This window comes from Ambystoma mexicanum, chromosome 5p (assembly GCF_040938575.1).
Source record: "Ambystoma mexicanum isolate Mex_15411 chromosome 5p, UKY_AmexF1_1, whole genome shotgun sequence".
Lineage (NCBI taxonomy): Eukaryota > Metazoa > Chordata > Amphibia > Caudata > Ambystomatidae > Ambystoma > Ambystoma mexicanum.
The window spans coordinates 305,470,124-305,486,957 of record NC_090930.1 but is presented as its reverse complement, the minus strand read 5'-3'; the positions used below and the strand labels follow the sequence as shown (position 1 = coordinate 305,486,957).

At 47.6% G+C, this 16,834-nt stretch overlaps 1 protein-coding gene across 6 annotated transcripts in view; it reads left to right on the top strand.

Moving 5' to 3' along the window:
• Window positions 1–12,209, top strand: part of MTMR1 (myotubularin related protein 1) — a 1,542,631-nt gene extending 1,530,422 nt beyond the window's left edge. For 4 of the 6 annotated variants that reach the window (XM_069612748.1, XM_069612750.1, XM_069612749.1 and 1 more), the window contains one exon: window positions 10,866–12,209. In XM_069612748.1, the coding sequence (XP_069468849.1) occupies window positions 10,866–11,030 (165 nt within the window). In that variant the 3' untranslated portion in view covers window positions 11,031–12,209. The remainder of the gene's footprint in view (window positions 1–10,865) is intronic. The other 2 variants (XM_069612747.1, XM_069612745.1) reach the window with 1 other exon arrangement.
• The last annotated feature ends 4,625 nt before the right edge of the window (window positions 12,210–16,834 follow it).

Genomic DNA, 16,834 nt, shown 5'->3' with positions numbered 1-16,834 from the left:
TTATAGACTGCACCTACCTAGGTCTCAGAATAAGTGCATCTGTTTTTTTAAACTGACAATAAAAACCCTTTAAAAATGCTCTGTGCGTTCTATGCCACCAAGAAACAACCATCATACTTCAATCCATCAGTAGCGTTAGTGCTAAAACTTTTTGTCAGCACCATCAACCCTATCCTAGTTTACGGCAGTGAGGTGTGGGGTCAGACGCTAAAAACGGGGCAAATCACCCACAGAATTTCAGCACCTCAGCTACAACTCTGCAAAACAGGTACTTTGAGTGCATAGAAACTGCCCATACCATAAGTGCAAAGCAGAAATAGGGAAACATTTGCTATTGCTCAACATCTAAAAGCACATTTTAAAATTATCGTTCCATATCAAGAGCAGTAACCCAATCTCCTTCCCCTAGCATGCTAGATCAACAGTAAATCCCTTGAATAATATATTACAGAATTGTGCCCGTCAGTAGCAGTGCTACACACTGTAGTAAACCAAAGACAGGTCCTTCTACCGGCACGTGCACCGAGGCTGCTACAGCTACCGGCCTTCGGGTCGAGGGATCCTCGGATCCTCCCGGGCGCAGTGTTGAGGGACCGGAAGGTTCTTGTATCGGGTCTACACCCGAGCGGCTACGCCCTTTTACCGGCACCATGGCCGAGGGGTTACGCCCTACACCGGCAATATGTCTGAGGGGCTACGCCCTAATACCGGAAATACGTCCGAGGGGGTGCCTAAACGCAGCTCTCCCGACCCCTAGGTCGAGGGTGTCGCACCTACTGGGCCGAGGCCCGAGGAGCAGGGTAAGTCTGGTGATCCACACGCAAGAGTCTTGGACGAGACCGGGCCCAGCGGGCCGAGCACCACGTCGCAGGCATGTGGCAGGCAGCTCGACAAAATGGGCGCAGCGCCAGAAAGGGACACCCGTCCGACGCCATTACACAAATTCGTTGAAGAACGAGTGTCAAGGTGGGACTGGCCTCAACCATGTAGGTGGCCTACAGTCTACCCTTCATTTGTTCAGGGCAACTTTCCTTTGCGTCCATATGTACAGGGTACGCAACGGCTCCAGAAGACCCCGCTACCCCGGTGGTACCCCCTGCCACCTCTTTGGCCAGTGAGGCTCTTCGAGAAGTTTCTCGGCCTCATGAGTTCTCCTCAGATGGGGGTTATCATCAAAGATGCCATCAAGGAAGTCATCCCCGCCATGCTAACAGCACCACAGACACCTCCATCGGGCCCCCAGGCCCAGTGCAGCCGCCTCCTCCGGCTCCACAGCCAACTCTGCAACCTCCGCTGCCTCCTCAGCTTCTGGCTGCGGTTCCTGTACTCCAGCCTCCGGCATCTACTCCTCCACAAGATCCTCCAGTTCCGCAGGATACGGACGAGGAGGAGGAGGACCCAGACACGCCACCCTCAGCCAGGACCTTCCATGAACGTCTTGTTGGCCTGGCGGAGTACCTGGGCCTCCCCCGAACTAAGGTCGAACAGCTGGCACAGGGGGTTCTGGCAGAAGTCCTCACGCAATGCCCCTCTGCCAACATGGGGATTCCACTGCAAACCGATGTAGTCTCTCTGGCCAAGAAGGGTTGGCTTAAGCCCCACTCGGTCCAGCCGGTCAATCGACGCCTGGACGCCAAGTACAGGCAGATGGAAGGGAATACACTCTTGCTCTCGACCCATCCTCAGCCACACTCCTCGGTGATCATTGCGACATCACTATACTCCAAGCCTCGTCGTCCTCAGCCTCCTCCTCTGCGGCACTGCTAGGCAAGGAGGAGAAAATCTTGGAGGCATACGGCAAAATCTACTCCAACGCCTCCTTGCACCTTTGTCGGGCCAATGCAGATGCCATGCTGGCTGCCGCCAACCAAAGGTAATGGCGGGAAATTGCAGACTTCCTTCCGGAACTCCCCGCCCAGTGCCACTCACACTTAAAGGCGGGGCAAGCTAAAGCTAGGCTCGTGGCCCAGGACCTCATGGAATCCACAGTGGCTCATATCGATACCTCAGGCCATGCCATCTGCATTGCCACGGACATGAGGAGAACAGCCTGGCTCTGGGTAACTAAATTCAACCCGGATATCCAGGAGCGCATTCTAGATCTAGCGTTCGAGGGGGGGGGGCTCTTCCACTCTACAGACGAAGAGCTGGACAAAAAGAGGAACAGCTCACAAACGGCAAAGTCTTTATACATTCTTATGAAGACCATGCCCAAATCGTATTCCCAATCTCAGCAGCGCTTAGAAAAGGGTTGTACATATGGAGGGTTCCGCGGCTTCCAGGAACACAAATCCAGGCAGCTGGACTGCTCGCTGTCTCAGAATCGGTGCAAAAAAAAAGAGGGGGCTGGGGGGAGTAAGGGCTTTTTCAAGTCCCCCGCCTCAGCATCTGCCTCCGAGAAAGGTGGTATATTCCTCCTACCACCGAAACGCCAGTTCTGCCACTGTCCATGCATGAGGGGTGTGACCACACCCGTGACTAGTGAACGTGGCCTTTCGTGCTTCTTACCACTCACGACAGCTTATGGCGTAGTGTGTTTCAGCCTCATTTTCACTAGCCTTGAGACAAGCATTCATGTGTTGTGTATTAGCCTTATTTTCATTAATTTTGAGGCAAGCATTTTTGTGGCATCAAACCTCAAGACAGTGTTTGGGTTGACTGTCCGCCATTACAGACTCATGAAACCAGCAGCAATTGAGCTATGGATAATTAGGTAGGTTTCATCAAAGCCAAGTTTTGATGCCCTATTGTTAAACTCAGTTTGTGGATCGTAAATCTCATGATGAATAGATGTTTTGTTTTGACCCACACCTGTTGAATTCAAAGTATTTCTCTAACTAAATTGCTATATTTTTGCAAACATTTGCTTAATGTTTTCCTGCAATTTATCAGCTTCACATAATCTTCTGTCTGTTAGATCTGTTTTGAACAGTTGTTACTTCTTTTGAATTATTTAATTTTGTGATGATGTTTTTTTGTTTGAATCATTGAAATACATAGCATAGCTTTGCATATGTTCCAGATTGACCTATTTCGTTGCATTTGTGTCAATAATCACAACTCACGTATTGCACTTCTATACTACGTCAGGTATCCTACTTTTACTAAACTGTATGATTTATTCAATATTTTTACCAGTCTAATAAAGGCTGGTTGTTTACAAATTATTTTTACAACCTTATCTACACGGGAACACTCTATTGTTTACTTTCACTCCGAGGCAAAGAAGGCATGACATGCCCCTTCGGGTCCACGTGTCTTCGGTGGGGGGCACGCTTGATCTCCATGCACATTTCTGGTGCCCGAATTTCATGGACCCCTGGATCTTCTCTGTAGTTTCAACGGGGTACAGCCTTCCCTTTCCCAGCCTCTCCTCCCTCCTCCCCTCCACTCCCACAGGTTGGGACAGCAGCTCTTTTGGCGGAGATCCGGTCGCTTGTAGAGAGCCAGGCAGTGGAGGAAGTTCCAGCCTCTGAGCGAGGTTTTTGGCTTTTACTCCAGGATTTTCGCCATCCAGAAGAAGAACCAGGCGGGCCTGAGAGTTGTGCTGGACCTTTCCACACGCAATCTCTCCCTACCCCTGCAAGAATTCAAGATGGTTACATCAGCTTTTATAGCGAGACATTAGACAAGGGAGATCGGATGTGCTCCCTGGACCTGAAGGACGCGTACCTACACGTCCCGATTTGGCAGCCCCATTGTTCTTTCCTACGGTTCAGGATCATGAGCTACCACTTTCAATATAAGGTCCTTCCATTTGGCCTCAACTTGGCCCCCAGGGTCTTTACCAGACTCATGAAGGCTGTAGCGGCCCTCCTCAGAGCGCAGGGTCTCCACATCTACCCATACCTCGGCGACTGGCTCGTTAGGGCTACATCTGTGGAAGCTGTTCGCCACTCCTCCCATGCCCTTATGAACGATCTGGGCTTCTCGCTCATTTGGCGTGCTCCAAGAGGGTCTTCCCGCCGGATGACAAAATCTCTGCCATCAGGAGGGCCACCGCCCACTTCCTCAGCAGAGGAGTGACCTCTGCATGGTGGTACCAACATCTCCTGGGCCTACTGGCGGCGGTCCTGTTAGCCATGCCGAACACGAGACTAAGGATGAGAAGGATTCAGCTGCACTTCGCAGTTTCATGGAATGGGGAGCGGGGCTCGCAATCCGAGATCATCACTGTTCCTCCATCTCTCGACCCGGACCTAACTTGGTGGTCCATGGACTGCAACCTGCGGACGGCAAAGCCTTTAGGCTGCCCTCTACGCAGACCACCATCACCACAGACTCCTCGCTCAAGGGTTCGAGAGCCACCCGGGACGATCTCTCAATCCCTGGCACCTGGACTGGACAGGAGCAGGAATACTGCATCAATTGGTTGGAGCTGGCATCTGGCTTGTGCTCGGAGCATTCCTACCTCTTCTCAGGGGCAGGGCTGTCCTCGTTCAGACAGACAACTCGGCCAGCATGTACTACGTCAACAAGCAGGGGGGCACCAGATCCCCTCCTCTGTGCAGGCTGGCGATCAGCATGTGGGAATGGGCCCTGGAAAACGACATTTACCTCTCGGCAGTCCACCACCCGGGGAATCCAACCTGGAAGCGGACAGGCTCAGCAGGCTGGGAGCGGACAATTAGGAGTGGCAGCTAAACAACCTCGTTGTTCAGGAGAGATCAACAGCTGGAGTCACCCACAAGTGGATTTCTTCGCCACCTGGTACAACAAGAAGTGCCCCCAGTTTGCATCCTGGTAAGGTCAGGGCCCCGGTTCTCTGGGAAACGCATTTCACCGCCATTGGACTGGCATGAAAGCCCACGCCTTTCCGCCCACTCCTCTGATCCACAGGGTCATTCACAAGATCAAGGAGTCTCACCGACTCCTCATCATTCAGGGGCGCAGAATCATCCACCCTGTGCCAGGGAAACTAGCCCTCACAGAATGCTATTGTAATGCTTCGGCACCTTAGCCTCTCACAGGCCAATCTGGAAATCATACATGGTGCCAGGAGCAAAACCACCAGGGCCCAGTACAAAAGCAAATTGACCAGATTCTGCCACTGTGCAGACTTCAAGGGAATTGACCCCCTGGCCTGCAATTTGGATGACATGCTCTCCTTTTCGACGCACCTCGCCCATTTGAGCGTACATGTAGACACCTGCCGCACATACCTTGCAGCGATTGGGGCTTACAGGAACTCGGAGGAGGGCATTTTCTCCTCCTCCAACCCTATAGTCAAAACATCTGACGGGTCCAGCTAGGCTCTACCCACCCGTCAAGAGACTGCATCCTGTGTGGGACCTTAACATAGTCTTGGGCGCCCTGGCTCACAAACCATTCGAGCCAATGGCGACCATAGACATCAGGCTGGTCACCATCAAGACGCCCTTACTAGTTGGCCTTACCTCGGCTCGCAGAGTCAGCGAGATCCAGGCACTGGTTGCCTCTGAACCATATACCACCTTTCACAAGGACAAGTTAGTCATGCGGACACACCCGGCATTTCTACCCAAAGTTCCATCAGCATTTCACTTGAACGAGGAAATAATCCTTCCTATGTCCTTTCCCGATCCCAAGGACGAAGCACTGCTGCACTGCCTGGATGTCGGGCGTGCCCTAAAATTCTACTTAGACAGGACCAAGGTCTTCCGCAAGTCGGACACACTGTCACTTTCGGCGGCTCGAGGCCAGGCCGTCGGGCCTCTAAGGCTTCCATATGCCGCTGTATGGTCTCTGCCATCAAAGAAGCGTACGAGGGCCAGCACAAGCCGCTCCCGGCCAACATGCATGCCCACGCAGTCGCATTCCAGTGCCATGTCCCTTGGCAAGTCATAAGCAGGGCGGCCACTTGGGCCTCTCACTCTGCATTCTGCAAGCATTACTGTTTGTAATCGCCCATACAGTATGGAGGAAAGGGGACAGGACGTAAGAGTAATTATAAGTTACTCACCGTGGCGACTAACATACTCTTAGTCCATAGTCCCCTTTACTCCATACGTCCCACCAACCTCCCCCCTAATAATACTGGTGTCATTAGGCAATATTAAATCTATTGTTGACGCGTCAACGGGTACTGAGTTGTGGTGCCGGAAGGCGGAGTCAGGGCAGCGCATGCTCCCTGGGCCACACCCCCCCGCGCGCCTATAAATTTAAAGGGAAAGAAGGTTTTTTCTGGTGAAAAAGGTTCTGTCTCCCACCCCTTGGAAGGGACACCCGTACAGTATGGAGCAAAGGGGATTATGGACTAAGAGCTCGTTAGTCACTACGCTGAGTAACTTATAATTTTTTATTTAAAAATGTATTTACAACTGCAATATTTACTTTGCTCAATGAGATTTTTTTTCTAAAGCAAATTCTTGTGAAAAGAGATGTCACTGGAATTTTGCTTTTGAATAATCTCTGCCTCCGCTTCAAGCAATGCACCATGGGAGATATACAGATTTTATTGAGCCAGGTGCACCCTATTCTCTGCTAACCTGTATAATAAACTACTATATTGAATTACACCAAACAGCTGCTCTTCTTTGTGCCCAACTTGTTCATTTGGTTCAAATCTGTCTGGCGTTTTTCTTTCTGTACGCGTGTCTAAAGGACTTACCTTGTCGCCTATGGTAAAATGAATGGGCTCATTTCAAAAAAAGCTTTTTTCCATGCTTAACCTTTAGACTACTCTACACATTTGCTCCAAAATGTGTCTATGCCCAATAGAATGTTTGCAAAAGTCAATGGTTCATAGATTTCTCCCTAACCTGATGCCATATAATATTTCAGTAAAAGAACAATGTTTATTCTAGTCCCCTCCCAATAACAAAGTAATGTTGAAATAATGTTGAACTGTAGACCAACCTGCTACATTGGAAAACCGCTGCTTTCTCTCTCTATAAGGGGTAGATGTTCTCCTCTTTTCTCTCCACAACCAATGTTATGGGATTCTACCTCCTTTCCCCCCTTGGACACACCTAGTCTAATTATTATAATTATAATTGTTCTTTTATAATTTACTTAATACCGGAGCCGGTTTATACGGCGAGCCTGGGATTCAAACCTTTTCTATTCGCTGTCTTGCTTCCAAGACAAATGCCTTGCCCTGACATATCCTCCCGGCCTGATGGTACTGATGGTACTTCTCCAACCCTCCAACCTCCCCATGCTCACTCTCTAGATCATCATTTCTCTTCCAAACTCATCATAGACTTTCTTCCTCAGATGGGATGTCTCCCCCACTTGCCAATAGCTCTTCTTTTGAAGGCACCTCTAACTTCCTCCAATACTCCCCTCCTGTCCCCCTTTCAGGCCCCTCTCTCTCTCACCACTCTCCACCAAACCCCTTCCTTCAACTCCTACTCATGTCACCACACTGCCAGTCTGCTTTTTATAGTAGGGTCTCCCTTACCCTTGGGTGGGTCTTAATGATATTGAGGACACCTGTGCTTTTTTGGGATTGGGCAGCGGGTTGGTGATGTTGTTTCAAAGGGAGCTGGCTTAAAGACCTGTCGCTATCTTGGATTCCAGAAGGGCCATGGACAGATATGGAGTCTCCTTCCCTCCTCTTGGGGTCCCTGCTGTCCTTACCTTGCTATAATTGTTTCCCCCTGCTCTGCCAGCAGATAGATCTGGAGTTAGAGAATCTTCTGGTAAGCCTGGAAAGTGGTCTGTTACATTTAATCATCATTCATTGCTGGAAATGTGTACGTTTGAAACCTCTGCAGCTTTGGAAGAAGGGATTTGCTTATTTCCTTGTGCACGCATTTCCATGAAAATCATTTCCTCATTGTTAGGCAGAATCCTGTGCAGTGCCCTTAGGGACCACTACACCTGATTAAGACTACAGGTGGCAATACAAGTTTTACCTTTGGTACAAGCCTGTACTACTATGTTATAGTGGTAGCAGTAGCAGAGCCGCCAGGCTTAACTCAAGACTATATGAGCAGTAGCAGAGATTACACAAAGGGACCACAATTACTGTGACTCAAGCAAACACTGACTCAAGGTTTCAGGTAAAAAATATAAGTACATTTATTTTTAAATCATCAGTTATAAACACAACACCTCTATTAAACTTTAAACAAAACCACACGTTAAATATACTACAACTAACCAATTCACTTTGTACAGTAAGTCTCAAGGTAAGTACCCTGTGTTTGAATGGACCGGTGTTATGAACAAAACACGATACCGCGGATACGGTTGCGATCACTTGACAGTTCGGTCTACTAAATAAACGCGTATCCGTGACATGAAAAGCTACCGGGGCAAAAACACACTTAGCACCTGAGATACCCAGAGGGAGTTGGAGGCAAAAATCACAGGCAATATTTAGGTTAGGCAGACAGTATCGAGAAACACTCAGAAACAGGAGTTCAAAAGTCAAAGGGTCGGAGCCAGGTTTAGATGACACCGGAGGCCTGTGCCGAAGATCGCACCGTTAGTTCACGATTCCATATAGCCCAAGAGTACTTGAATATTGTCAATGTTCGGAAGCAAAAGTTATAAGGAGGAGGGAAGACAAGGATGAGCCTTGGAGATGAAGAAAAGGGGGTTCACTCAGTTTCCTCGAGTAGAACACAGTACCTTGTTTCCACGATGCAGCTGAAGCCCTGGCAGTTGTTCCTGTTGGTTTCCCGCAGAACCACGATTCCTGGATCTTTGTTGTGAAGGAGGACGTCTGAAGGGGGTCTGCACCACACAGGGATGAAGCCGGAAGCAGCGACATTGAAAAGGTGTGCTCCTTAAAAACAGGAGAGGCTCAGCAGGTAGCTATCCGGACCACTACAGCAGTGTGCAGCGATTTCGACCACGGCGGAGATCTATGGCTGAAGATGATGAGCTGGTTATCCCCACCAGGCTCAAGGGAAGAAGACTCCGGGCTGGATCTTCTCTTAGTAGTCGAAGGGTAGATAGCTCAGGACTGCAGCAGGGCTTCACCGGGATGGGGTAGTTGCAGCAGCCGTCGTTCTCTCCGCTTCTCTTCAGTTCCTTGTAGTTCCAGAGGCGACTCTGACTTCTAGCCCAAGAGACCTGCCTTTTATGCGCAAAACCCCCCATTCACACAGCCTGGCTGTCAATCACGCAGCAGGGGGGTTGTCCAGCCGGGACAACCACCTCAGCCAATCATGGCAAAGTGCGTCTTGGGTTTCCTAGGATACCCTGTGCAGGGGGGGACTACACCCCTCCCTCACATTCAGCCCACCTAGACACCCAGGCGCCTTGAGGAGGGCTTCTCTGCAGAAGCCCACCAAAAAGACTGAACAAAGAAGGCGAACCTAGTTTGCCGCGCAAAGTAAAACACAAGGACTTTATCAAAAAGAAATGGCGAATAAACCCAAACGGAGCCAAAAGAAAGGCGATTTGGTCAAGCGGGTTTATGTTCGAGGCTAATATAATAGCCAAGAACAGTAGCACGTTTATCTCATATAATCGCTGTAGAAAAGTTTGGGTAGATACCACTGCCACCAGCCAAGTCTAAATGTTAAAAGAGCAAAACAATGCTCAGGGAGGTACAGACCGCAAAGGGGTACAGATTAGCCCTTTCCACTACTCCATGTTAGATGGGCTGTACTGGGTCTGTGGTAAAAGTGACTATGTAAAGTAAATGGCAACTTTACCTTTCTCTGAGGGACAGTAGTCAGCCCCAGCGAAATGGAGTCAGAGGGAAGTCTAAAAGACAACCCTGTGTTACTACACTAAAGGTGCTGTGTAACCCATACAAGAAAAGGGGCACTTGGAGTGGTGTGCTCCAGTGCCCAAGATCACACGAGTAACAACACATAGGCCAAAATACATGTAAGAGTGGAAAAAAGATGTACACACTTACCAGGTGGAAAAAATAAACTCCAGAAATCCAGCAAAGCTGCTGGGGGACTCACTAGGTGAGGGAAATTAGCCCTAGAAGGAGAATTCTCCCTAACACTCATTGTTCAAGACCAACCTTTGTGGGGCTTCCGCCAGCTCTGAGTGTATGCATCACAATGTAAAATGTAGGAAAACAATTATTTTCCTTACCCATTTCTATGCTAGATGGTTGGGTGTGCGTAGGCCGTTTGAATGATGCTCTAAGTGTGGGCTCCTTATGGGAAGGAGTCTCTCTCAGGATTATGGGCATTCCCCTCTACCTTTGCCAGTCAATGTTAAGGGTGGGAATGGTGGTGGTTGCGAGCAAACTCACCATTGCATCATTAGGGACCACATTCATGGACATGGGTGAAAATGGGCATAGCCGGAGCGTGTAGTTTGCAACAGGGAAGGCATGCTGCGATTTGTGATGACATGTGAAGATACACATCTATGTGGGGTGAAGTTAACTTGGTCTAACTACCTGAACTGGAAAATGTTAATGGTTTTCAGGGTTTGTATACTAAACTAAGTCTCTTCAACTAAACATTTGAGGTAATTTGAATGATTGTGTCTAATAGACATGTTCATCGCTTCATGAGTAACCTTAACTTAATCTGAAATCGTTTTTTCAACAATACACTTACACCAGACCTGCACCCTTCCCATGGTTGCAAAAACCTCTGCCATGCCCCGTGGAAAGTGCGCCAATGTCATGGGCGGCAGTCATACTGCTGTTTTGCTCAAGGCTCGCCCCCCTGCACTATCTGCCCTGGATTTAGTATGCTTGGGGCCATGCCCTTAGCCAAGTAACTTTGCCTGCATAAGCCAGTCGTTATTATTTCTGGCATAATTATCACTGGGTACCCTTATTTGTATATTTTTTATTATCTGTGTGCTGCAATTTCGCGAATAGTTTGATCTGGCAAAAATGTAGAAACGCACTGCTTTTTATCCTCCATTATAGTGCAGTTTTGCTAAATCAAATAAAGTGAGGGATTTCTTAAAAAGGTGTTTCAATGTATTTGTTTTTTTCTGTCTAGATGCCAATTCACCAGAATCTTAAGGACCTACTTATTATTAGATCTGAGCTTCAAAAGAAGGTTGAGGAACTACAGCGTGAAACCACAACAAGATCCATTTCATCTTCTTCTGATAGGGGCTCATCCCCATCTCATTCCGCAACCCCAGTACACACTTCGGTCTAAAGAATTTTTGCTGTGAAATTGTTCATGGAAGAGTACTGAGCCAAGGTGTTTCTTTGGAAAGAACTATGGACCTTTTTTTTCTCTGCGTAAAAACAAAAGTTACAGTTCGGATGCCTTACAAGGAAGCCGAATGATGCTAAAATGTTATGGTAGCAGTCATTTTATAAAAATGACAATTATTGTTCAGACGAATGTCTAGCGTGAAATCCTATAATGCAATCTATTACAATTGGTATAAGCTTTGTGTATGTTGTACATTTGTATATTGCAGACATAACCCACTGATGGTATGCAGCGAACCAATGCTCGCCCTTATTTGAAGAACATTTTAAAAGGTCATTTGGGAACGTTTTTATTGGTAGGCAGCCATCACCATTATTTAAAGGGATATCGGTCTATCTTTCACATGTAATTGATCATATTTTCTAGCACTTTAAAACACCCACCAAACATCTGTGAACATAATTTTAAATGTTAATTTAACTATTAATTGCTTACACATTTATCTTGACGCTTGCCTCCCATATTCCTCGCTATTCAAAGTTATGCATTCAATTTGTTTCCTGTCTGAAACGTTAGTCTTCATTGTTAATAAATTAAATTATGTTGCATTTGGGGAAAAAATACCACTTTGAGACGAGCATGTTGTTTATCATGGAAAGTTTATAGTGAATTTTAAATATAGCCTAGTTTTAGTCCTTTATTCCTGGGAGGAATGATTCTGTAAATATTTTTTTTTGTGTTCAGTTATCATTTGTAAACATAAGTGTTTTTTCTTTTTGTTCACCTTTATACAGTCCCACTTACCCTACTGTGCAATAATGTGTAACTACGAAAACTATGATTCCAGAGAACATTTGTTTGAAAAAATGTCATGTTTTGAAAAGGATTAATTATTTCCAGGTATTAATGTATATACAACATAAATGATATGCATGTAATATGCACAGAGCCCTTGCAGTGGAAACATGTTTACATTGACAAAGGGATCCAATATTCCTGTAATTTGTGAAGTTTGCATCCAACCACTGACCATTAACATTCCAGTGACTTGATACAAATTGTAAGTGGTGTTTTGTTAAATTACATTTAAAATTTATTTCGGTTTTAGTTAAAATGGTATGTGGAAACTGTGGTATCTTGATTTATTTTTATAAATTAAATCTGGTTATAAACTGATGGCTTCACTGTTCATATTTGTCTATTGAGAGAGCTTGTATGCCAGAGGACAATATTGTTTTGCATTACATATTCATGATTATGTCTGTCGTTCTCTTGCTACATATCAGAATCTTCCATGATACTTGTTTTTGCCATTTAAAACAAAATGTGGCTTGACGGCCAGGATAGTGCAATTGTCCACCTGTGGAAAGTGGAGGGCAAGTGGTGTTTGCCGGTGTCGGGACCTTGCTATCCACCATACTGACACTATTCCTTTAACTGCCTGGAGGCGGAGATTCAGCAGCAGGAAGAAGCTACATCAACACTTCCCCCAGCGAAAGCGGAGCGAAAGTGGAGAGCAAGTGGTGTTTGCCGGTGTTCGACGGCGTGCAAAGGCGGCGTATAGGAGCGTTGTCACTCTGACTCCGCTGTCCTTCGCATGAACATCAAGCGACTAAGCGTGCCTTTGGAACTCTGGTAAGACACTGCCGGCTGCGCTGACCGTGCTCCGAAACAAACGGCATCCGTCACCCGCGCTCCCCTTCCCAGGCTTTGTATCCTTTACCTGCAGACTTGTATAAGCCCGTGCATACGCGACTGTTAGCTTTCTCTCTTCACAGGCTTGAGAGAAAAGCGTATGTAACCGCGCGGGGACTGCGGGCTAGTCCTTTGACCCACACGGCTCAACTTCTGAGACTTTTAGTAACGGTGGAGCACTTTGACGAAAGCTGCCTTCTTTCATTTTGCATTGAAATAGACTGATCCGAGTGGGGTCTGCGGGCAATCCTTTGACCCAGTCGGTTCCCTACAGTATTGACACGCGAGCATCACAAAATAAGTGTTCACATCCCAACTGCGTGGGCCCGGTGGACAATTCTTTTGACCCATGTGGTCTTAGTCAGTTCCTTGACCATCCAAGTGTGAATTGGCAACATTCTTCAGAAATTACCTGACAAGCGGTCATTCACGGCCCGACAGGGAGCAGAAAGTTGGTATCAGGAAGCACATCCTGGACAAACCCGCCAATTCGCAACCGTGACCTACAAACAACGAAAAACGCAACAAACCAAGCAAGCCGAGTGCGGGCTGCTGTTATAATAAAGCACATTACCAAGAAGAACGTGGCATGCTTTGGACTTTACATTTCTGCCTAGCCCTCGCTGTCTAGACACAGAGTAAATGGCGACAAAGCTAAAGTCGGCAAGACCTGTGGCTCAACGACTTAGTCATGAAGAGGAAGACGGACGTGGCCTCCGCAGTTCACGCAATAAAATCGGAGGAGGATTGACACATGGTCCACAAACAAATGATAAAGGAGAAATGCAAGGCTCCCATCTCGACCCTAACCTCATAGAACGCGATACTCAGTCGAGTGGAGGTCTCGGCTCCCTAAAACTCCCTCCTATCAGCATGTTAACAACTAAGAATATCTGTTTACCCAAAGATGGTGAGGCGCAGACGACATGTGATGCAGGACCCCTGTTGCCGTCACTAGACAGCAAGAAATTACTTGCTGCACCCACAACTGCATGCCCAAGAGCGGGTGAAACGACGAGTTCAATAAAGCTCCAGCATCTCGCCCCTAGTAGGGGCATTGATTCAGGCACAGACCACGAACACAGCCGCAAGTGGATGGCAATAACAGGGGACCACGCGGCGGCAGCAGTAGGGGACCACCACAATAACCTCAGGCTCACGCAGCCTGATAAGCAGGCCACAGCTCCGATTACAAAGGCTCAAGTGCACGCAGTTAACAGCAGCGCAGATGACCAACACACAATACAGACTACAATCCAAATGCGCAACTCGAACCATTCTGGCCAATCATCAGAACAACTATCCACAGAAAAAAACTGCAAGAATAGATCCAGGGAGGTCGGTGAGAAGCCAGCGCCAAGTAAAAACACACAAAAAAAAAGTTGCAGAAAAAAAGAACAAATGCGAGGCAAAAACAGTGCGCATAAAAAGACCCTTCAGCAAGCCAACAAAAGCGGATCTAAAACCAACACTAACACGGCTGTTGTAAAAAAAAAAAAACAATGCGAATACTAACTGACTTCTTCGAAACACAAATATTCACAAAGACAAAAAAATACACTGAACTATCCGATGCTGAAACGCTGGCTGCTGTAAGAGAAAACTTTCCGTGCGCAAAACAACGAAAATTGGACAACCCAGCAAAGACGATGATTGATTCCATGGAAGCACGTGAGCTACAGAGCCAGGGCAACCTGACTGGTCAGCAGGGACTGGCAGAAACACAGTCACGACAAAACTCACCAGTTCAGTGTGACATCGAGCCCGAAAAGAGAACTTCAGCATCCAGTCCCTCAATTCAGAAAGATGTATACACACCCGAACAAAGTGGGGCGGGCACCCCAATTCCAAAATCAAAGGAGTCAGGAAATCGAGCACAACAAGATACAAATGAGCCCACCCCGAACGTAGAAGGTAAAAAACATGACCAACAAGCAGACACCAGTCGGGACATATCAATCCCTCACAGGGCACCCAAATCCACCACGCTGCCAGATAAGCAAACGGACCTAGAACCAATGCCCGAAAGCGAAGATTTCGGAGAGTCGCCGCAATCCAGCTCAGCAGAAATCACGTATCCTATAAGGAAGAATCAGAGCAGTTTAGACCAAAGACACAGAGAACCACTGGTTGTGGAACAGGCACCACAAACTAAGCTCCAAGACAAAAGGAGACATTCTATGGATCTCGCCCCCAACTGCTCACCCTTTAAAATATCAAGTATTTCCACCCCTTTACAAACGCCGAGACAAAGGTCAAGTGAACAAGCACATAACCAAAGAAGGGGCGCCTCTCCGTCAACTTCGGGCGCAGCACAAGAAATGTGCACAAAGAAGCCCGACATGTTAAGCATAATGTCGGCAATCACAATCTCTCTCGCCCCTTTCTGTAAACTCTACGAGGCGATCAACGACAGTCAAAGATCAACAAACTATGCAAGCCATGACTCTGACCAAGGTCGCACATTTAGAAAGCTACATAACCGCAAAAGAAGATAACAAAAGTAACGTATGTGCGGATAACACGCTCGCTATTGAGCGTATGGACAAAATCATAGCCACATTGACCACGCAAGCGCCACAGGACATCTGTACGGCTGCCGCGCCCGTACCAATAGATGTTGGTAGAGCAGATGGAGATAGACTAGACAACAGACGGCTTGATTCAAACTATGTTTATTAATTAACCTCTTTTAACTTAATATCAGTATATGATGGTTTGTTGACTGTTCCTGGGTCTTTATTTCGTTAGGCAGACCTCCTCTTCTTTGTTATGCCTGGATACGGATGTGCCGGCTAAAGGAAAGTGTCAATGGGACCTGGCTAGTCAGACCTCACCCTTTTGTATAAAGCTGGCAATCAAATGACTTGACTTTCTGTTCACCTTTCTTGGCGACTTTGGCGTGGCTTGGCAAAAGTCTCTCTTGACAGATTACCGACTAAATTGCACCTTGGCTCATTTTCTGGAACATACTTTCCTTATGTACAAAAGATCATGAAACAGTCTCAATGTGCTGATAAGAGGTCACTTTCATTTCTATTCCTCACTGTTCAAGCATTCCTTTCCCCTCTTAGTCCGGGGCACCTCTGACTATAGCAAGTAACCGGCTTCTCACCTTGTCGGGTGAATCATAGACTATCGCGGGATCAGTCTATAGAACAGCGATTCCTTCTCCCATCCCTGTCTTCGTTTATCCTTGTGGAGCTTTCCGGCGAGGCACTGATGCTCCGATGCCGCTCCGCTGTGCCTCCTAGAGGGCCGGGCTACTCGCTCCGAGCTAGGGCCCGCCCCTACAACGGTGGGGGCTAGAGCAGCGCTCTGCCGCTCTACACAGCTGATCTCACGGCTCCGGCCGTGATCGCGATGACAGATAGCAGGGAGGGGCTGGGCCTGTGCAAGCGCCGCACCGCGGCTCCCCTCAGCTGTTCGGTCTGTTCCGCCGGACTCGCTGACAGTCTCTTGCTTGAGAGTGGGGACAAGACTGCTTCAGGACCTCATGACTACTACGGCACTCCCAACCTCTGGGCCTTGTCAAACGTGCTGTCAGCTGTTCGGATGAGTCTCTCGTCTGATTCTTGCCAGGTTAACAGGTTCCTGGCCTCGCCATACTTCGGTTCTCCGTCTCTCTCTCTTCAACTTTGCTTTGCATTGAATAAAACTACAACTTCATGAGATGCTCAACAGGAGCATGTCTCGTCTTAACTCTGGGCCAGTTTGCTCAATAGGCCTACTCGTAAACTGCCTCCTCTTCCAAAGGGAGCCTTTCTTCCTCCCTCTTCTCCATCGTCTATCAAAGAACAACAAAAAGTCCAGTATTAAAGAAGAGCACCTTTCCTTCCAACACCACTCTGAAAGACAGCCAAGTGGTCAAATGAGAGACAATCAGGAAGGCCCTCCCTCCAATACCCTTTATGACATCATATCACTAGGCCACTTTTCCTGGTAACAAAGAGATTTGATGACTTGATTGGCTTGTTTACTATTCAATTGACTCTGAGGTACCTCAACTTCCTCTGCCTTATTACATGCCTCATCACAGAGACATTCTATGGACCTCGCCCCCAACTGCTCACCCTTTAAAATATTGAGTATTTCCACCCCTTTAC